The sequence below is a fragment of the Dermacentor albipictus genome, chromosome 5 (assembly GCF_038994185.2).
Source record: "Dermacentor albipictus isolate Rhodes 1998 colony chromosome 5, USDA_Dalb.pri_finalv2, whole genome shotgun sequence".
Taxonomy (NCBI): domain Eukaryota; kingdom Metazoa; phylum Arthropoda; class Arachnida; order Ixodida; family Ixodidae; genus Dermacentor; species Dermacentor albipictus.
In genome coordinates this window covers 162,913,178-162,934,767 of record NC_091825.1, presented here as the reverse complement: position 1 = coordinate 162,934,767, position 21,590 = coordinate 162,913,178, and the positions used below count along the sequence as shown (strand labels likewise).

Below are 21,590 nucleotides of genomic sequence, written 5' to 3'. Positions count from 1 at the left end.
ACATTGGAGGAAAAGGAAGTAGGCAACTTACCAGAAAGTATGCGACCTGTAGGGTGAGCAACACAGCAACAAAGAACGTCAAGCAGAAAGTCAGAGGCTGAAATGATCTCATGGGTGGCGGCAATGGAAAGAAACCTGCCATGAGTAACTACTTAAGATGAAAAAAGGAAATCAGGAAAGAAACAATTTAGACAACTCAAAGGGAAGCTCATTATTTTTCGAAGCCAGATCAGGATATGCCTGAGAACACGCTCATATAAAGCGAGAAGTAAGAAGGAGCATGTGCTTGCTGCGGTAAGGCTAGGGAAACGATGGAGAAACGATGGAGAATGTTTCAGTAGAATGAAGATATCTGCCCAGGGGTCGATTTAGGAACCACTGGCCTCTTTGAAGCTATCGTGTTCAGCGAGAGCAGGGGGTTAGTAAGCATGCCCGCAATAGAGATAAAGTAACAGGCGATCGGAAGATTGGTGGAAGTAGGAAAACGCAAAAAAACTGAGACGAACAAAAGCAATGTTCGCCATAGGGGGTCAGAAAATTTGGTAGTGGAAGTTCATAGTGTTCCTTTTTTTCTTTCTTTAACCTAGGTAGTACATTATAGGCAATATAATAAGGGCTTGGTGGCGCAACCAACCACCCCGTTTCAAAGGGGACGCTCATAGCATCCATCCAAGCCGTCATTGCAGGACGTATGGGCTTCTATGTCACCTTCGCTACAATGTGTACATGCACCTTGCAGACGTCTGCTCGCTGCTTGCGCGAGCAAAAATCTGCTGACGGCTCCAAGTCCACGACTTCCGGTCCGTGAAAAACGAACGCGATTGTGGCCGCTCTCGGACTGGTGGGCGGAGTTTCCGAAGCTGTTTGAGAAAATCAATGGAGGAAAGAAACAAAATAGTAGAGGCCCTGACGTCATGTTTTCGAAGCCGGAAGTGCAGCCACGTTGGTGTGCCATCTGCCTTTGCGCCTCCTATAAGCTCGCCGGAGCAGATAGGCTTTTAACTTACATTGCTACGAGTCGCCGGAAGTGTGTGCTGCTGACGAGCGTCAGAACAAAGCCTACGAAACTTCTGTTACAGTTTTAGTGAAGCAGACGCGCTCCAGTATTTTTCCGTGGCACGTTGAAGAAGATGACGAAGACCCACGCCGCGATTTACTGGACTGGCTGTCGCTGGCTGACATCCATGCTCAGAGAGCCAAAACAACTGTCAAGCTTACACATCGCACTGCAAAGTCATCTTGTCTCGCCAACACAATTCTCTACGACAGAGACACGGGCCGAAAAATCTCACTTTTCAGAGACCGAAAGCAGCAGCGAGAGCTTCAGGCGCGCGGTTGCTATGGCAACGTTGACGTTTGGAGTACTTGTCCCAGTGCTCCTTTGCGAAAAACAGCACGTGGCTTCCGCCACATTTTCGCCAAGTCTAGGCTGGCCGAGGCCTGTCCTACGCTTTCCTTCCTCCATGAGAAAATCGAATGCGGGACAGCAGTCCCAAGTAGTCCAGGACTGTTGGAGACTGATAATCGAAGAGGCCCAGTGCTTGCGAATCTGTGCTACTGTAGGTAATTATTTTCCTACTCGGCACGACTCCAGTGCTATGAGCACGGCGAGCGCTGTCTCTTCCACGTCGGATGTTTCCCGTTACCGGTCGCTCGTCTGCGGTGCGCGATGTTCCCGATTATTGGCTAAACTAACAAGCCGAACAGTTCTGGCTGACAATGAGCGAATTCACGTTGGTAAAAAGCCGCGCCTCGCTTGGCGCTACAGCACACGACGCGGCGAAGCCCGTTCTTGTCGCACGCTGCCGTGTTCAGCTTGGTTTGCCGCTTTACAGCACATATTCTTCGGGAGCGAAAATTCCGACGCTCAGTCGCCCAACAGCGCTTAACCATTCGTAGTTTTCCTCTTATGGGCACTTTGTAGAAAAATCAAGCCAAATAAAACGCCCACTTACATAATCCTCAACAATAAATGAATGAAAAAACTTTCATCGATCAGGAAAACTAGCTAAAAAACTGTCTGGTATTCTCCGCCGGCTATTAAAAAACCAGCAGTGCTTAACATGCTAGATGAATATATAGCAGCAATAAAACTTGGAACCTTGCTTATTAAATTTTGGAGGCATATATTTCTATTGAAATCCTGCAACCAAGTATAATCAGAGCTGACCTGCGTGGATTGAAAGTACTACTTTGCTAGCATTGCTTGGTTTTCGCTACTTCGAGATATTCAGTGCACATGCATGGAGTGCTTATGTGTATGTGCGTGTAGCGGAAGGAACTAAGACAAAAAGAGTCGCAAGATTCCAGTCCCTTATTTATTGAAGAAAAAGTGGTGAAGATAGGGGTTCGGTGTGGAAAGAAGCTGCAAACAGCATTTCTTTGAAGTGGAACATTTTCAATACTTTATCAACAGTTCACATGAGAACTGAGTCGTCATTCAACTGCCGTAATCTGCACACTTACTGGGAAAAGGTTTTACACCGGTTGTTTGTATGCATGTTGGCGATGTTGCCCCGAGCTATCGCATGTGATGTGAGCAAATATGAATGCCTGGCGCTGTATATTTTTTCTCTTTATCGTAGACTCCAGACTCCATTTTAATTTTTTTGTATTTCTGATAGTTCTTAAGGCGGTCTCCTGATTAGCCTGTCTTTATAATATATTTCCGCACACTTAGATATCAGCATAAACATCGCGCAGCGTGTTGCCTCTGTGCAGACGATCATTGCTCCCACACTTGCACCCTCCACTCGCAAAATCATTGCACAGCTGCCACGCACGGATCCTGGGATGCTAGAATCTGCATGAGCCTACTTTGCTAAAGTTGTGCAAGTACTACTCATGTTGCTCGACACTCCTCGCTTCAGTGTTTCCACTAATATAGCAAAAGTGGGAGAGGGGGGGGGGGCTCATTTCGGCAAAGCCACGAATACTTCTAATAAGCAAAGAAAGCATGCTGTGCCAGAAACGAGTGTTCTAGAAAAGTCGAAACGGTTTCGCCTCCTTATTTCATTTCATTTATTGATACTGTGAATCCCATCAGAGATTGCAACAGGAATGGCTGTATGTGATACATAGGAACATGGTATGAGGTGTTACATACTTAAATTTATACAATAAAAAATCTGCGCATATAACAATTTGATTACGTCATTATACAAGAGAATAACAAGCACGAAGAGGATATGACAACAATAATTGCAGTTGCAGAAACCAGTTACAGGGTCAGTATTGAGGTAATAACAGTCACGCAACAATCAAGGCTACAAAAATGCCAACAAGAAAAGAAATATATTGCATCATTGCCGTAATTATATTCAAGCACAAACACCATTAAAATAACAAGGCAACAAAGAACTACGTAAATAATGAGAAGAATTATTGCTGCAATACGTATAGTTGATCAGCAATAAGGGTACCAAACGTATCTAAGGATGAGCTGTCAATGATACCTGTGTTAAGGTTATTCCATTCGCGTGTCGCCCTCGGAAAAAAATGAGTATTTGAAAATATCAGTGCGGAATGAAAATTCGATTAATGTGTGTATGAGTTTATGACGAGTTAATCTATTCGAGGACGTTGATATGTATTTCATAATAGGCAGTTTGAGTTGATTGTGTATATATACATGTGAAAACGTATACATGTATACGTGTATGTATACATGATTTTTAGTCTACCAAGCTTGGCTCTTATCTATGGTTAGAAGTTCTGCCCTTTCAGCAATGCTGTTGGCGAGTCTGTGATGGAATGTTTATTATATATGTATCTCAGCGCTTTTCGCTGTACCCCTTCAAGTTTTTTAATCAGCTTGTTAGTAAACGGGAACCAAACGGTGTTGGCGTACTCTAGAACCGGTCTTATAAGTATTTTATATACGAGTAACCTTGTTTCAGATGGTGCTAGTTTAAGGCGTCTGTTAATGAAGAATAACTGTGTTATTGCGGTTGATGTGATATTGTTAACGTGAGAATCCCACCTGAAGTCAGATGTTAGTGTCACACCAAGGTACTCATGCTCATGAACAGATGCAAGAGGAATGTTGTTAAGGGTGTACTGGAAGGCTGATGTATGTTTTTTTTTTCTGGTTATATATACTAGAACGGACTTCTTTAGATTGATATCCATCTGCCAGTTCATGTACCACTGGGAGACTGCTGCTATGGCGTTATTTAATGTTCTATGGTCATGAGGCAGTTAATTTCCTGGAAAAGAACGCAGTCATCTGCAAAAAGTTTGATATTCTGTGAAGCATATGCTGGTAAGTCGTTAATAAAGATTAAGAATAACACTGGGGCTAAAACACTTCGGCTAAGACACTTCCTTGGGGTACTCCTGATGTAACGTTAGTTGTCGCGGACATCTCGTTGTTAATTTCAACAAATTGTTTGCGATTACTAAGATAGTTTTTAATCCAATCAATGATAGGGCCGCTTCCCAAAGTTAGTTCTAGTTTAGCAAGTTTAGGGTGTCACACGCGGTCAAATACCTTCGAAAAGTAAAAATATGAGGTCTACTTGTTTTTATCGTGCTGATACCGAAATTCTCACGAGGAATGACCTCCAGCCTATGGTGAAACTCCTAACGTAGCTCTGACACCTGTCCTATGCTCCAAACAAGTCGCACGAAACTGAGTTTATGGGCTCTGTTAATGAAAGTGCATAATGTACGTTCACCGTATTAGAGGAAGGTCTTGAAAACCATTCAAAAGAACTGTTCTGAGCAGGTTACTTCCTGTTAGTTGGAAATGTGCCATTTATGACAAGATGACGATAAACAAGCGAAGTGCATTACACATTTTCAGAAACATCTGCAATATGCTCGCGAGGAATTTCGCAATGATACCTTGTCCGCATGCAATGTTACAGATCTGAATGACGCTCTATTGGTCTTGCACGCTATATTGCTGAACAAAACCACATATGAAAAAAAAAACTCGACACATTTTCAATATAATTTGCGGAATATTTATCGGCACATTAGCACAAGGAGAGCTATGCAGAAAATTGACTATGTAGAGCATGTTTTTGGACTAGCAAGTACACACCCGTTGTATTGAATAAAAAAAGGAAGTTTTTACTGGCATGCGAAAAATGTGGATCGGCTACTCTTGACAATCGTTTTTATTATTCACAAGTAACTGTCCCGACAAACAATTGCTTTATTAGAGTTGTGTTGTGCACGGCAAGCAAACATGGCCTCTGTAGCAATTTTCTGGCTATTAGAAATTGTAGGAAGCTGTCCCATGTATGTATGATCGCAGTACAGAATGCGCCCATTTGTATACTGACTAAGGAGATACTCAGTTCTACATTATTGTGCTGTGGATTAAATGCCTTGCTGTGCGATAGGCTGCTAATAAAAAACAGTGAATAAACTACATTTTCCTGCCTACCTATGTTTTGCCGAAACAAAATAGCCGTGCCGCATGCAATACTGGCTCGGGCATCTTGAACAGAAAAAAGATAAATTTTTACACAGATGCGTTGCCCATATGTTGCGACTATGAAAAGAAAAACTAGAACACGAAGGGTATTGAAAACAAGATCTGAAAGCGGAAAACAATCTGAATGATTAAATGCAAGCGGCGTTGGCTTCCGCCGGCGCCCGCAGAGAAAGCCGTGTGCCCGTCGAGTGCATAGCAGACGACAAGCACGATGGCGTTTCCACCTCGCGCATCAACGAAACCGTTGCCATGGCAGCATGCTTGATTTCTTTATGTTGTTTCTGTTGGAAGTTTGGCCTACCAAGCAGCAGGGGAGAAATTGGCGCTCGTGATGCAATTCCCGTAGAGTCACCAGTGACTCTAAATTCCCGTTTACGTGGGGGGTACGCCACCTGACGTAGCCGTGCCTATATTTTGACGCCCGTAAATGACGCTACAGAGAGCCCATGCAAGCCGCGCTAAGCGAGGAGCACGCTCTCTCATTCGTGTCCGAGAAGACGTCGAGGTTGCGCCTTGATTCAGGTATACGCCGCGAGAGTGCGAGCTAACGTTATCGAACTTGTTACGCAAGCGTTAGTAAAGGAGGCAGACGTGCCTTCCTTTGCTAACGAACGTACACAGCTGTACAAGAGTCGCTAAAGGTCACAGAGGACCAGTGTAACGGCGCCACAGCTTTCCCCCTCGTGGAGACGCTCCCGGACCTTCGAAGCGAGCGGTCGCATCGCCCCTCGCTCCGACGACTACGGCTCGCCCGCCACTACTTGCGCGCGTGCGTCTCCTCCTTCGTCCGCGCTTACGAGCGCAGCCCTTTTCAGGGCTCGCACGGCAGCCGGCTCGATTGCCTGAGCCGCGCTGCTACACGGAGGCCCCATCCCATGGGTGACGCTCCGAAGCAGCAGCAACGGAAGAGGCCGAAGAAGACAACTCCTGGCCTCAACGACTCGGAGCACCGACGGGCCCGGCAGCACCAGCCGCGTGGACAACAACCACGCACCGGCGCATCGCCTCCCGCGTTACGTTGGAAGCGCGGGCTGAAGGCTCGCGCGCTGCGTGCGCTGTCGGCTGATTCGGCGGACTCCTCGCCGTCATGCCCGCCGTCGCGCGAGAGTGGGACGCCGACCGCGCGCGCCCCATCATCCACGGACGCTCCCTTCCGCGCTTTTCCGTTTGATGTGCGGAAGAAGACGAGTCCCAGCGGCCACGACGCCGCACTGTCCGCCTCAACGGACACCAGCACAGAGGCCCCCACTTCGGCTGCCTCCACCGACGACGGTCCTAGCTGCGCGTCGTTGGGCGACACCGACGAGAGTGCCGGCAGCTTCTTCTTGCCAACCGCAAGTATGATTGGCGCCGACACTTCGTCCTCCTGTATGGACGCGACGGCCTCGCCCGAGGCAAGTCCTTTCCGGCTGGATACCCCATCACTGTCGTCGCCGGCGGCCTGCGCGTCGCCCCCACTCTCCAACATCGCGCCCGCCGCTCCTGCGGCGGGGGAGGGCTCACGCTCGGCGGCGGTGGCTGCTCCCGTCGACGACGACAGACCAGCTGACGGCCCCTCGCCCAACGAGAGCCGGCCGAGTGCGCCCACACCTGCTCCAGCTCCCGGGGGATCGAGGGAGCGCAATCAGGAAAATCCTCCGCTGCTGCCTGCGGCCGCCGAGGATGCCCAAGCCTGCCAGCCGGCAGCGGCGCAGCAAAAACAAGCCGCACGAAGGAGACGCCGTCGCCGACGGCTCGTCGACTTTGAGCCGCTCGCCCCACCCGTTGACGACGGCGTCGCCCGCGATACCGACGTCACGGTCCTCTACCGTCCCACCGGGCGCAAGGCGACCTTCCTCGCACTCACACGGGACGGTATCGCTGCGCAGCTCTCCTCTGTGCCGGGCGTGAGACGCGTTCGCGTCAACTTCCGCCGGAATGTGGTGGCTGCAGACGTGATTCGCGGCGCCGACTTGGCGCCCCTCCTTGACGTGTGCGACCTCGGCGGCGTGACGGTGCGCCCCAAGGCTCTCCACAACAACTCCTGTGTGGGTGTCATCCATGGGGTCGACCCTTCTTTCGACGCCCGCACAGTGCGCGAGAACCTGGAGGCGCCCGTCGCGGTGCTGTCGTGCTCGCGGAGTGGCGCCGGCGTCACCATCACTTTCGTCGGGAGTGTCGTGCCTCCAAGCGTGCGGCTTTTCAAGCAGTTGCGCGCCGTTCGTGCCCGACTTCCTCGACCGCTACAGTGCGACCGCTGCGGCGTTTTCGGACACGCCGGCGCCACCTGTTTCCGCGACGCCCGCTGCCTCCGCTGCGGTGAGTCGCACCCTACAGGAGGCTGCCCCGCGGAGAAGGCACGCTGCGTGAATTGCGGTGGTCGACATCCCTCGACAGAGCCGAGCTGTCCGGAGTGGCAACGTGAAAGGAAGGCGGCCGTGCTGTTGTCTTCGTCCGAGCGACCCCTCTCGAGGAAGAAGGCGCTTCAGCTGGCCGGCGACACATCGCACGAGCCGCATCTAGCCACACCTTCGAAGGAAGCTCGCGCCCCGCAGGGCCGATCCTACAGTGACGCCCTGCGTGGCCGAAACACCCAGACGGCCGCTCCCGAGTCGTCACGCGGCACACAAACCGCACCAAACAGCGACCCCAGGGACGCGATCATAGCCGCTCTCGCGGCTGCACTTCGTGCCGTACTTGACCAGTGCCCAGCCATCGACAGCAACATCCGACGGATGTGCGACGCGGCTATCGCGGCACAGGAAGCTTTGCTGCTTCACTGCGACTAGGAGCGTCACCGCGCCTTACAAGCGAATCCAACAACCTGCCCGCGCACTGTCTGGGCAGCCGCCGCCGCGTCTATATCACCCTTCTTTCTATTCCCTTCTTTCTATTCCCTATCCCTCTTGTGCAGTGCGGTTGAGGTGTCCTCACCTGAGAGACAGTTACTGTGCTGCACTTTACCCCATTTATTTCCTTCCCCAACAAGAACCTCTCTCTTTCCCCCTCGTGTGCGCGAGGAAAGTGCGGCGGTAACCGACAGCGACTCGCCGCCGTTCACACCTGAGCGGCTGTCCGTGAAAAAACATCGGATCCGGTCTGTCCCTCTTCCACAGTTGGTCAAAGCCAAGTTTCACTGAAAAGCGAAACGAGCGTCGGCATTTTTTAATGATTTTGCCTCATGGGCAGAAAAATATTTGCAGTCACTTACAGTACTGATTACACTCTTATACAAATGTACTCCCTTTGGAGTGTATATTTGCCACACAAGAATAATCGTGATCTGCATTGCTTAAGTAAATGATGGGGTTTTACGTGGAGGACGAGGAGGAGGAAAAGAACTTTATTCTTGTCCTGTACAAGGTGTAGCCACCTGCCTGGCTAGTCCCATTTGGGACCGGGAGGTCAAGCCTCCTAGCCCTATCACGGGCGTACTGGACAGCCAGGACTTGAGGGATATGATCTGGAGATCTGATCATTCCTAAAAACCGATTCCGGGAAATGCCAGGGCCGAGCGACCCACACTCCCAGAGCATACGTTCAAGCGTGCATATCTCCTTTTTGCATGATTTGCATATAATATTCATGTCTGCAATGTCATACCATTCCTTTATTTGTGCAGGTGAATAATAAGACTATGCTTGTAATTGCCTAAGTGTAACTGCTTGTGCTCTGTTAGTCTATAGTGAGGGGGTGGAAACTCCCTCCTTCCCATGTAGTAATGTTTTGTAATTTTATTGTATGTAATGAGCGTATCTCACTGTAAGTTCTCCAATCCAGCAGAATCAAAACCATATGTAAAAGCGGCCCGGACTAAGGTCGCGGGCGACGCTGTTGGCCGATTCATTTGGATTGACAGGAATACCATTAAGTGAACCAAGGTGCGCCGGGAACCAATAAATGTAACGTGTAACATTTGTTTGCCTTTTGTTAATTATTTTCGCAGCCTGTGGGGCAATTTTTCTCCTATTGAAAGCTCTAATAGCTGTTTTCGAGTCGCTATAAATTTCTGTAAATCTATTATCTGTTAGTGCCAATGCAATGGCAACTTGTTCAGCGACTTCAGGTTTGCTAGTGTAGACCGCGGCGCAGTTGGTGCAATTGCCCTGGTGATCCACTATCGCCGCCGCGAACTCAGTTCGATCGTTGTAGGCAGCCGAATCAACAAATCAGGCTCCTCTGCCCCCTTTATCCATTTTCTTGATTAACGCCCAGGCTCGTGAAACTCTCCTGTTGATGTTATGCTTTGGGTGCATATTCCTGGGTAGCGGTGCGACAATTATGTTGTCTGCGAATTCTTGATTAACCTTAGTGTACTGTGCTGGATCCGTAATCGGGTTGATCATGATCTTGTCCAGGATTGATCTTCCCGTGCTGGTTGTAGATAGTCTCGCTATTTGTGATGTTTCTTGAGCCTCCGCGATCTCCATGGTCGTGTTGTGTATTCCTAAGTTGAGCAATTTTGCAGTGCTGGTTCGAATTGGGAGCCCCAATGCGCTTTTAACAACTTTCTTGATCGCTGAGACAAGCTTTTTGAGTTGAACCTGCGTCCAGTTGTACATGGCAGCGGCGTATGAAATATGACAGAGCACGAAAGAGTTGATTAACCTGATGAGGTTATCTTCTTTCACGCCCTTGTGTCCTCCTGCCAGGCGTCTGATCATCCTGCAGGCGTTATCCGTTTTAAGGGTGATTTTCTTGACCTCCGTATGGTTTTACGTGCCAAAACCACTTTCTGATTACGAGGGACGCCGTAGTGGGGACTCCGAAATTTTAGACCACCTGGGGTTCTCTAACGTATGTCTAAATCTACGTGCACGGGCGTTTTCGCACTTTGCCCCCATCGAAATGCGGCCGCCGTGGCCGGGATTCGATCCCGCGACCTCGTGCTTAGCAGTCCAGCATCACAGCCACTAAACAACCACGGCGCGATCGCGCGACAAGACCGAGCGATCTGTTCAAGCGACGGCCCGATCCGTCGCTCGAAGCTGCTGTCGCGCACAAAGTTGCCCTCACGGGGTTTAGCCTTAAGAATCTACTGCGAGACCTTCACAAATATTTTATGCTGCTTTTTACAGTAAAACACGTCAACTTAATTTAATAAAGCACGCGTTACGCTAGTTTCGGCGCCTATATTGCTGCCCTCATACCGGCAACACTGGGGCGACGTCGCTCGAAGTCATCGCTCGCATGGGGTGCGAGGCGACGAGCGAACGCGACCACCATCTCCATCGCTTGTCGCGCGCAAGACCGCTGGCATGGAAGAGTTTTTACAGAATAGTTTCTTGGGTCTGAACTAATGCAGTGCTCCTGTTTGGTGCTACAGGCTAAGATAAGCCGTAGTGGGTGGCTGCGGGTTAATTTCGACCGCCCGTGTTTATTCACCGTGCAAGGATGTGCACGAGGAGATTTGTCTTCAGCCGCTGTCGGCACGCGGGCTGGACCACCTGGGCGGCGGAATGCGCCGCGACTGAGCCGCCGCACAGCGGGTCGAACGCCACCGGCCATCCGGCGTATACGTGCCGCGTGCGGCTCCCGAGGTGGGCGTGGTTGTCGCCACTGAATTACGTTACAAGGTTTGTTTTAAGAATTAAGTGTGGCGGAAAGGAGTTTACTGGCGGCAAAGAAAAAAAAAAGGTAACGCCGACGTTATTGAATGTCCCGCCCAAGTTCATTGCGATGTAACGGATGTCTTAATATTTTAATGTGTGCATTTCTGTAATGTCTTGCTGTTTGTATTTCGCCTGTTACACACACACACAGGCGAAGTTTTCTTCACATATAGAGCGCGATGCCATCCTCCATTAACAACCGAACAGAGGTTGCGAAAGTACTACCTGAGGCCAAAGGGCGCTGTATACTACGGGAACTTCAAAGAGGCGTCTCCACACGGCATTTCTTGCTGGCTCGCCAAGTCTCCGCTTACGGCGACAGTGAACTCCTGTGGAATCGTACTTTACTAACAGAACTAAAGTGATCACCTCACTCTGGTGTCCCTCCAAATGAAATGGCGACTGGATCGCGCGAACATTCCTCGACGGCCCTGTTACGTACCCGGTCTGCAGATCGACACGGCAAAATCGTCAGTGTAATCATCACCTGAATTTCACCATCGCTTTTTCTGGCGGTTTGTTGGATATAGGGGGATAATCACTGGCATCCCACGGGCAATATTAATTTTCTTAAAGAGAGCGGTTTGGATCATTGGATCAGACAGCAAACGGGTATAGACGATATTCTAATAGACATTAAGAGAAAAAAAAAAAGGCGCTGGGCAGGTCATGTAATGCGGAGCTTAGATAACCCTTGGACCATTAGGGTGACAGAATGGGTACCAAGAAAAAGGAAGCGCAGTAGAAGACGGCAGAAGGCTAGGTGGTGCGACGAAATTCGGAAATTTGCGGGTGCTAGTTGGAATCGGTTGGCGCAGGACAGGGGTAATTGGAGATCGCATGGAGAGGCCCTCGTCCTGCAGTGTACACAAAATAGGCTGCTGCTGATGATACAAAACTGCGCTGCCGTACACTTTATTTGCACAGACCTGGTCCAGTGCCGCCCCACTTATACGGTCTCTGCAAGAGACCCGAATTCATGACTCCTTTTTCTGCCACCAGTGAAAACGGTTCCATTCCGCCTTGGGCTTACTTCAGCTATGGCCGTTTACGACTTCCCCCATGACAAGACTGCCGTGTTAACTTCCTGAACTTATCTCAAGATTCCAGATGGTCAAAATCAATGCCTTCTATTCTTGAAAAGTTCAAACGTTTTACTATACTATGGCCAGTTTTGTAATTAGCACGCTTGTACTGTTACTCTGGTTGCCTGCAGTTTTTTTTTTTTCCTCGTTAACTTTTATCTCTTGTTTCGACTCACCGGCGGTTTCGGTCAATCGGGCGCGCTCCGCGTCAACTATAGCGACACTGATAAGGCGACCCAGCAGATGCGAATGGCCAGGTACCGATTTGCACGACTCGCCAGCGAGAACGCGGCTGCCGCTACATGTCAGTTGATTTTCTCCTTTAGCAACACAGCCTGGAGTTAGCTTCGCTTGGTTCCGGACCGGAACGCGGGAGAGCCGCTTCGCTTCTCTCATCACACGTTTTATCCGACACGAATGGGGCATAACGCAAACTTAGCAGGATACTGCGAATGACGAACAAAATTCCCGAATCTTCCACTGAAGTGGATCCTGGCGTTACAGAATGAGTAGCTGGGTGCACGCGCAGTGCGACCAGCTGCCGTGCCTTGATGCTGCACAATGGTGTCTCCAGTTCGCTAACCGCGATGAGCTGGGAACATATACGCCAGTGAGCTACTATCAAAACATGGACAAGCTTACCTTGCTGTGAGCTTCGGCCGCGAGGCCGGATTTAGTGGCACGGTGTTCAGCCATCCTGTCGTCTTTTCCGCTAAACGAACTCTATCCGCGGTTGAAGGTACCGGTAAGAAGAGCGAGGGCTCACGTAGCAACTTTCCTTGCCGCCCAGCAGACGACGACACGGCACTCCAGCGAGCGTATTCCGCCTACACCGCCTGGCGTTTGATCGGCTTGATCAAGTGTACCGCCGGAACTGTGCTGAGCCGCGCCGGTGCCGCCGCTCCTCTCGACGAAAGCACTGGGAGAGCTAGGAGAGTGAAAATCACGTGCTCCCCGTTCCCATAGCAACTACAGCCGGCCGATGGGCCGATGGGCGTCGTCTGCTCAACATGACGTGGAAGCTGTTGCTCTTGCTGTCTCTGAGTGGCCTCGCCGACTTCTGGTGCTGGTGCAATATGCCCCCTCCCAGCTCCAAGAAAAGATGAATTTTGTTGCTGTTTGAGCTGGTACGCTGGCTGATATGCCTGGTACTACGGCTCTACAACCGGAAAAGCTCGCAGTCGCGCCAAGGTGGGCGCTAAATTTGTTTACGAAGTTCGTCTCGCAACTGTTTCGTCGTGCCGCAATGGTTTGTTTAGTAGGTTGAAGTTTAGTATGGTGAAATTTTTACCACGATTGTGTGGTTACAACATATACCATATGCCATTGCACTTAGAAGAAACACACACGCAATGAGACATGAAACGGAGAAACTTCGTTACGCAAGTTGACGGCACATAGCTGTGCGGGAGCACAGTGGTAACTTCAAACTGCGAGTGCAGATGGCAGAACGAAAACGAAATAATAAATCTTGTTTTATCCTAAAGTAATTTGTTATTTAGTTATTTTGAGTGAATTGTTTATCTCTTATGAAATAGCAATGGGATTGGCATGAATTGCCTCGCATAGTGCACAAATGCCGAGTGTTCGATACGAAATCCGTGTGTGGTGAATTTACACGTATACGTACGTAAGTGGCGCCGCAGTTCATTTTGCATGACACCGCTAGTTTCGAACATAGATGCGTGCTTGGTGTGGTTTCTACGAACGTCGCCAACATAGATTCGAGAACTTTACACTTTGGTCGATACTTCGGACTATTCTAGTACACTTTAGACATGTTACTGTGCAGGCTGCTACAAGACAACGTTCGATCGGCACGTTTCGTCAAGGTGAGAATTATATCCCGACAATTTAAGTTAATTCATTGTGCTTGTTATGAGAATTCATAACAAGCATAATGACATGCAGACAACTGGCACCGGCTCGCCGTGACAGACAAATGACGCCGCCGAGCCGAGGGGGCTCGATCCTTCTTTTTTCTTTCTTTCTGGGGTTGGGGGTTTCAGAATGCAGTGGTTGTCTCGAGCATCGACAACACGCTGATCGGGATCGATACATCGCATAATATATATAGTTCAAAACATAACTGAGATACTTTGCATACAGAGTGGAAACCTGGAAAAAAAACTGATGAAAATTCGTTTGATTAGTGCAGAACTCAGGACATCACTAATCGTACCGTAAATCACATTATTATAATTTATTTGCAAATTGCAGCCCCACCCTCCACCACCCTTCCACTGTAATGCATTCTTGGAACTGTGGGCACAGCATAAATAAATAGGTAACTTGAGACAAAAATGGCACACCAAAAGATGTATTTAAAAAAAAGAACATAAAATGCATTCAACTTCATTTACATATAGTATCACTCACTGCGCAGGTAAGAAACTATTGTATTTGTAATGCTCTCCTTCACATTTTATTTTGCAGGCAAGCTGAATGCTGATTATTGGTCATCTGCTGAAATGGCTCTTGAACGGTGCCTGGTCGAGTTCTTTGCTCTTCAGGTAAAGAGGGCTGGTGGAGCCCTCGTAGTATCCCAAAATGACACAATCAAGAAATATGAGAAGTATGCACCAGTCACACTGGTCAACTACACGAATTCCAAGTACAATGGTGCACTGGCACGTTTCTTAAGGGGCCACAAAGACTTCTTTGTCTTCACCAGCAACAACAAGGTGTGTTTGCAACCTCATTTTGATGCAGTGAGCATTCTGGTGAATCCAAACAACCTGGATATCGTCCAGTTCTTTCTAGACCTTCTCCAGAAGATAGGAGCCACACAAGAGCAGCCATGTTCAGCGCACATTCTGTCCAAGTATATTCAATATATGGATCACGATGCAAGACTCTTCTTTCATAAGACGTATGGCAACAGCCTCAACATATTTTTTACTCTCAATGTTACCCACTTTCATATGACATCACCTGATCGAGGCTTCGTGTCCTTGAGGCGGCCTGTTGCCGCTTCAAACTGCATTGCTGCACACCTCAGGAAATGCTTACACAAAAGCAATGCTTTCACCTGTTCAAGTGGGCTCAGCATGGAGCAGCTTCAGCACGAGGGAACGGAGACTTGGCTTCCTGACCTCAGGCAGTACTTCAGTGATCGATCAAGAACAAAGCTGATTGATGTCTTGAACTCTTACCCCAATATATTCAAATGGCAGCCCCGTGAAAAAGTGTGGCTTCGCAAGAAGTATGAGAAGTGGAATGACGCGTGGAGTAGTGCCGAGGAACTCTTACTTGCTATTCACTTCATGGAAATGTTGAAGGACATAGGTGCCATGTCATCAAACCCAATATGCTTCAACTACATCCTCTGCAGCACACAGTCTGTGCCTCAGGAGTGTTCAGTCTACATGAACCGAGTTTTTCCTGGCATTGACCTCATTGATTTGTTTCATTTGCACCCCGACAAGTTTGATCTATCTACAGTCAACTGTGTTTCACTGAAGTGTGGCAGGGAGGAGGTTGAAACGAAAAGATCCCCAGAACTCCTGTCAGCCTACTATGCTGCCCAGCTGCTAAAATATGCCCCAAACCTGACACCTGATCTCTTGAGTATCTGTGCAGAGCAAGCCCCTAAGGCTGTAAAGACCTATTGTGGGTCTACTGTACGACACAGGCTTCACACCATTCTTGATTCAGGACAGGAATTGCTCACCAATGGCGCTCTAGATTGTACAAAACTCATTGACATGATCAAGTCTGTCTGTGGAAAACCTGTTTTTGGAGCGAGCAAGGACAAAGGATCGGGAAAATCCAAATTTTCAAGTTCAAAATCTGCTGTTTCTATGCCAGAAAAAGCCTCCACAAAGCATTCTAGGAAGGCAAAAGAGGCTCCTGTCTTGGCAAGTGCCATTCAACCAGAACATAACATGCCAAATCTTCAAGCCCTGATAGTAAACGTGCCAGCTCCTGCCTTAGGCAGCTTGACCCCACCAGAGCCACTGCAACTACAGCACAGATGGCCTAAACCAGGGAGCCGAAGTGAATTGAAGGAATGTGTGGCTACGTCTGGTTCTCTAGTGAGGTCCCACTCACTTGTTTTGATACCAGCATCGCACAGCATGGAGTTGCTTCCTCAAGAGGTGCCATTTGGAGAAAACTGCGCTCCCGAGTTGAAGAATGACAGCAGAAAGTCTGTAACTATGAAAAGATCCAGCTCTTTTGTGTGTTTGGCACTGAACAACTCTGCTGATTCAGCAACAAAGTTTGTAGGTGACAGTGCAGAAGCTCAGAGAAACTCCTCCTCTGTACAGCTGTGTGGCAATGCAGCAGAGATTTCGGCACCATCGACTTCACTTGAAAACACGAATAGTTTAGCCAAGTTTAAGAAACAGTCCCAAGAACAGACAAGCACAGTTGATGAGAATGTTGAGGGAGCAAATGATGCAGGCATGATTGACGATGGCTCTGATTCCTCACCTGACTATGTGTACAGTAAGATGGAGTCCATGCTGTCAGAGTTCATTAAGAAACGGCTTGAAGCTAGTCCTACTCACTCAGAGAATTTCACAAGCTTGCATGAAGCTGTTACCAAATATTTTGGAGCTGTGTGTAGTTACGAGATTCACCTAGCGGTGCTTTTTTGTGTGGGAACACTCAGTTTTGATGGAAAGAATGTACATTATCACTCCGGTTAGTGTGGGAACACTCACTTTTGATGGAAAGAATGTACATTATCACTCCGGTTAGCGAGGATTGCAGTTGTTGCAATGACAGATTGCTCAGTAGCAGCAGCATTGCTTCCTTGAATATTCTTACTGTTGTCCCGTGAGCTTCATTAAAAATTTCCTTGTGAATTTCACTGACAAATTAATTTTGAAAAAGCCGAAGGAAGTTGCTTATGTCATTTATGTTGTATGAAATTACCATATTTATTAGATTCTTTTGCTTACCTCATGTTCTTGTAGGCACTATTTCTTGCACATTTCACTTGGAAGTTCTGCTAAAGACATTTTTTTATTGGTGTTTGTCAACTGCATTACTGACTCCTTACCTGATGTGCAGTCAATTACCTAAATTGTTAAAATTTGGATTAGGTAAGACTTGTCAGAAGACTATACGAAACAAGCAAAATGGAAGTTGTTTCGACAAGCTGGTGGTATGCCATTTCATGTAATGTAAGCCTTTCAGTCAGCTGATACCCCATGTTGCACATTTGAAAGCACAACATTCTTGTCAAGCCTTGTCTAATGTGTCTTTCTGTCTTTGCATTTGCCATTATACACAGCAGTAGTGTCATGCCTTCTGTGTTCATGTTATTTTTATGTCCACTACCATGAATTTTGATGGACCATTACAATAGAAAACACAGGATTGTGCTGCAATCAGCATACTGGCACAGAAATTTGTGAAAAGGAGGCAGTGCACCAAGCATGAAAATTACCTGCAGGATGAACTTATTAAGCCGAGCAGTAGTTAGTTGCAAAATACACTTCTACTGAACATATAGTGCATGGTGGGAAGCAGTGCTGAAAAAAAAAAGTAAGAATTGTGGATTACCTTGTTCGAAAGCGTTCATGGCAATTTTCAATTCTGTAATAAATATGAGCTAGGAGCGCAAAATTGTACAAGTGTATCTTGAGATGTCTAAGTATGCAGAGTGAACAAAGAGTGTCATAGAAGGCACCAAATAACTTTGTCACATCTCAAAGAAGGCATCGGGGAATAAGCTGTAACTAAAATTGAAACATTGAAAATAATAAAGAAAGGGAAATGAAAGTGGATGAAAAAGTAACGTGTTGCCAGTGGGAGCCAAACCCAAAACCTCTGCATTACTCGTACATTGCACTGTCAATTGTGCTACAGTGATGGCTACCAAGCTGTCCAATAACTCGGATATTTATGTTTACTAGGTCTAGCCCTAGGAGTGCTTTAGCCAGGGCCACTCGGAGCAAAACGGGACGGATGTGGAACATCCTTTTTTGGCCGATGGCGTCACGTAACACGTGATCTTGGAAGAGTAGGCGCATGGCAAATAAACCCTTGCATGCTACCTAATGACATCAAGGCTGCCAGATTGGAGACCTTTGCTATAAATAAACAAGAGAAGAAGGGGAACTGGGGTGCTCGATTTTGTTAATCATGACCCTATCAAGACAACGGACAGTGAAGCCAAGGAAAGTATCGGGGAAATTACCTGTGGTTGAAATTGAAATGTAAAAAATAATAAAGGGGGGAAATGAAAGTGGATGAAAAGATAACGTGTTGCCGGTGGGAGCTGAACACAACCTCGGCATTACGCGTGCTGTGCATAACCAATTGTGCTACAGCGACAGCTATCTAACCGTCTACTAACTTGGGTATTTGTTTACTAGATCTAGCCCTAGGAGTGTTAGCGAGCAGGCAAGATTGATTCATAGGGAGGGTCTCGAATCTGGCAGCCTTGACGTCGTTAGACAGCATGCGAAGGTTTATTAGTCACGTGCCTGCTCTCCTAAGATCACGTGTTACATGACGCGATCGGGCAAAAAAGGATGTTTCACATCTGCCCAGTTCGGCTCTGAGTGGCACTGGCTAACACACCTAGGGCTAGATCTGTTAAACATAAATACCCAAGATAGCGGACAGTTTGATAGCCATCATCATAGCACAATTCGTAGTGCAAAGCATGTGTAATACAGAAGTTGTGGGTTTGGCTCCCACTGCCGACATGTTATATTTTCATCCACTTCCATTTCCCTTTCATTACTTTCTACATTGCAATTTCAACCACAACTAATTTCTCTGATGCCTTCCTTGGCTTCATTGTCTGTTGTAATTATATGGTCATGATTAACAAAATCGGTTCTCCTTATCTCAATTTGTCACATCTCGTGCCCTGCAGTATGCCTTTTGCTGTTGTCACTACACTTTTGTTTGAATGTCCGACATTTTTTTTTCATGTGCTCCTAAAACAAGTTTAGTATGAGAATACGTAAGGGTGAATATTACAAAGATAATTTGGCTGCTGACACCCATCTTGTCCAAGATAGGCTTGGTTTGGCCGTTCCTTCTTACTACTTACATGCTTGGTTTTGCGTCTATGATGAATTTTTTACCATGGAAGGACAACACACTGTTACGGAGCACCAAACTTAGGAGCCTTTGAACAACTTGAAAACAATGTTTGTAACACAGAATTTGTCACTCATGTATTCACCTCTCATGAATTTATCACCCATCTTTGTACTGACAGCAACCAACTTTTTGCTGTACAAACAGCTGCTCATGGCTCAATCAAAATATGCCGGATATGCTTCTAGTAGCCCAATTTCTTAAGATTCGGAACGTGAAAACGAAATATTACAACTCAGAGAAGAAGACAAAGCCATCATGTACTAAGCAGTGCTGAGGAAGACTAGCTTTGCAGATGAAACAAAAAGGCAATTTGTTTGACAACACACTTTGTGTTCAGCTGAAAAATTAAGTGTGAAGTGTTCTACTGCTGCTCTTTACCATGGAGTATAAGTGTGCTGCACTAAACTAGTACTACAGATGCTTGTAGCTGTATGCTGCAAAGTTGTGCAACGTGACTGTCCTCTAGGAAACACTCTGCATGGTGATCTACCTACAGAAGTGAGAAATCAGTACTGGGAACTGTGCCTGAAACTTGACTGCATTTCACTGAGGCATACAGCAATGTAGTGAAAAGGAAGGGGGCGAGGACACCAACCAAATGATTTAAAAGCATTTTTTACGTTTTGGCTCCCCCATGAAAGCCTTGTACACAATGCAATAGCGTTATAGGTGGTCGTCGCACGCTTTGTAGGTATCTGTCTGATAAAGATTTTGAAAGCAGTGAAGTCTAACATAGCATCTCAAAGTGGTAGCTGTCACCAGGGAAGAATACAAGAAACTGGCACGTGACGCGCATACCAAATGTTTCAAGCAGCAACTTTGGCACAAGACAAGCATGTGTGCGATCGTGGCCTAATGTTTAAAACATTAGCTTGCAGAGCTTCCATCCCACCATCAGTCACGCATTTCTTTATATTATTGCAAGCATACTTCACCCACTTTGGAGGTATGTAAAAGAAAACTAGAGGTGTGTTGAGTGTATGCGATCACATTGCAGCGTGCACAAAGTCGCAAAAGAGATACGAACTACAGAAATGTCACTGATATACGAGTGTACAAGGTCACCAGTGATGTGCACAGCTGTAGGGATGTCACAGTCATCACTATCTAAATATATGTGCTAAAGCAGTGCTAAATTTTTACCTAATCTTTTTTTTATATCGACCAATGATTTGCCAATACTGCACGACACATTAATCGAAAGCATATCCCGTTTCCCTTAATACACATGAATGAATGCATGAAATTTTTACAATTTCAAGATTAATCTTGTGCTGCACCGTTTTATAACTTCAAGTTACTGATAAAACAGTTATAGGAGGATATGCACAACAGGTAATCGCAAATAGAATCAGGAACACCTTAGACTTCTGTCAAGCAAAGGACCAGGCAGGATTCCGTAAAGGCTACTCAACAATAGATCATATTCACACTATCAATCAGGTGATAGAGAAATCTGCGGAATATAACCAACCCTTATATATAGCTTTCATTGATTACGAGAAAGCGTTTGATTCTGTCGAAACCTCAGCAGTCATGGAGGCATTACGGAATCAGGGTGTAGACGAGTTGTACGTAAAAATACTGAGATATCTATAGCGGCTCCACAGCCACCGTAGTCCTCCATAAAGCAAGCAACAAAATCCCAATAAAGAAAGGCGTTAGGCAGGGACATACGATCTCTCCAATGCTATTCACAGCATCTTTACAGGAGGTATTCAGAGACCTGGATTGGGAAGAATTGGGGATAAAAGTTAATGGAGAGTACCTTAGTAACTTGCAATTCGCTGACGATATTGCCTTGCTTAGTAACTCAGGGGACCAATTGCAATGCATGCTCACTGACCTGGAGAGGCAAAGCAGAAGAGTGGGTCTAAAAATTAATCTGCAGAAAACTAAAGTAATGTTTAACAGTCTCGGAAGAGAACAGCAATTTACAATAGGCAGCGAGGTACTGGAAGTCGTAAGGGAATACACCTACTTGGGGCACGTAGTGACGGCGGATCCGGATCATGAGACGGAAATAATCGGAAGGATAAGAATGGGCTGGGGTGCGTTTGGCAGGCATTCTCAGATCATGAACAGCAGGTTACCATTATCCCTCAAGAGAAAAGTATATAATAGCTGTGTCTTACCAGTACTCACCTACGGGGCAGAAACCTGGAGGCTAACGAAAAGAGTTCTACTCAAATTGAGGACGACGCAACGAGCTATGGAAAGAAGAATGATAGGTGTAACGTTAAGGGATAAGAAAAGAGCAGATCGGGTCAGGGAACAAACGCGAGTTAATGACATCTTAGTTGAAATCAAGAAAAAGAAATGGGCATGGGCAGGGCATGTAATGAGGAGGGAAGACAACCGATGGTCATTAAGGGTTACGGACTGGATCTC

The 21,590-nt window shown here is 47.1% G+C and overlaps 2 protein-coding genes across 3 annotated transcripts in view; one reads left to right on the top strand and one right to left on the bottom strand.

Moving 5' to 3' along the window:
- Chd64 (calponin 3) overlaps nt 1-13,010 on the bottom strand; it is an 86,086-nt gene extending 73,076 nt beyond the window's left edge. The window contains exon 1 of the mRNA XM_065434536.2: nt 12,768-13,010. Within this exon, the coding sequence (XP_065290608.1) occupies nt 12,768-12,821 (54 nt within the window). The 5' untranslated portion in view covers nt 12,822-13,010. The remainder of the gene's footprint in view (nt 1-12,767) is intronic.
- A 166-nt stretch (nt 13,011-13,176) lies between these two features.
- LOC135904005 (uncharacterized) lies at nt 13,177-17,705 on the top strand. Of its 2 annotated transcripts, none has more exons than XM_065434535.2 (2): nt 13,177-13,316; nt 14,562-17,705. In XM_065434535.2, the coding sequence occupies exon 2, from the start codon at nt 14,597-14,599 to the stop codon at nt 16,778-16,780; it is 2,184 nt and encodes a 727-aa protein (XP_065290607.1). In that variant the 5' UTR covers nt 13,177-13,316; nt 14,562-14,596; the 3' UTR covers nt 16,781-17,705. The 2 variants fall into 2 exon arrangements, with proteins under 2 accessions (XP_065290607.1, XP_065290606.1); XM_065434534.2 differs by lacking the exon at nt 13,177-13,316 and adding an exon at nt 13,755-13,957.
- The last annotated feature ends 3,885 nt before the right edge of the window (nt 17,706-21,590 follow it).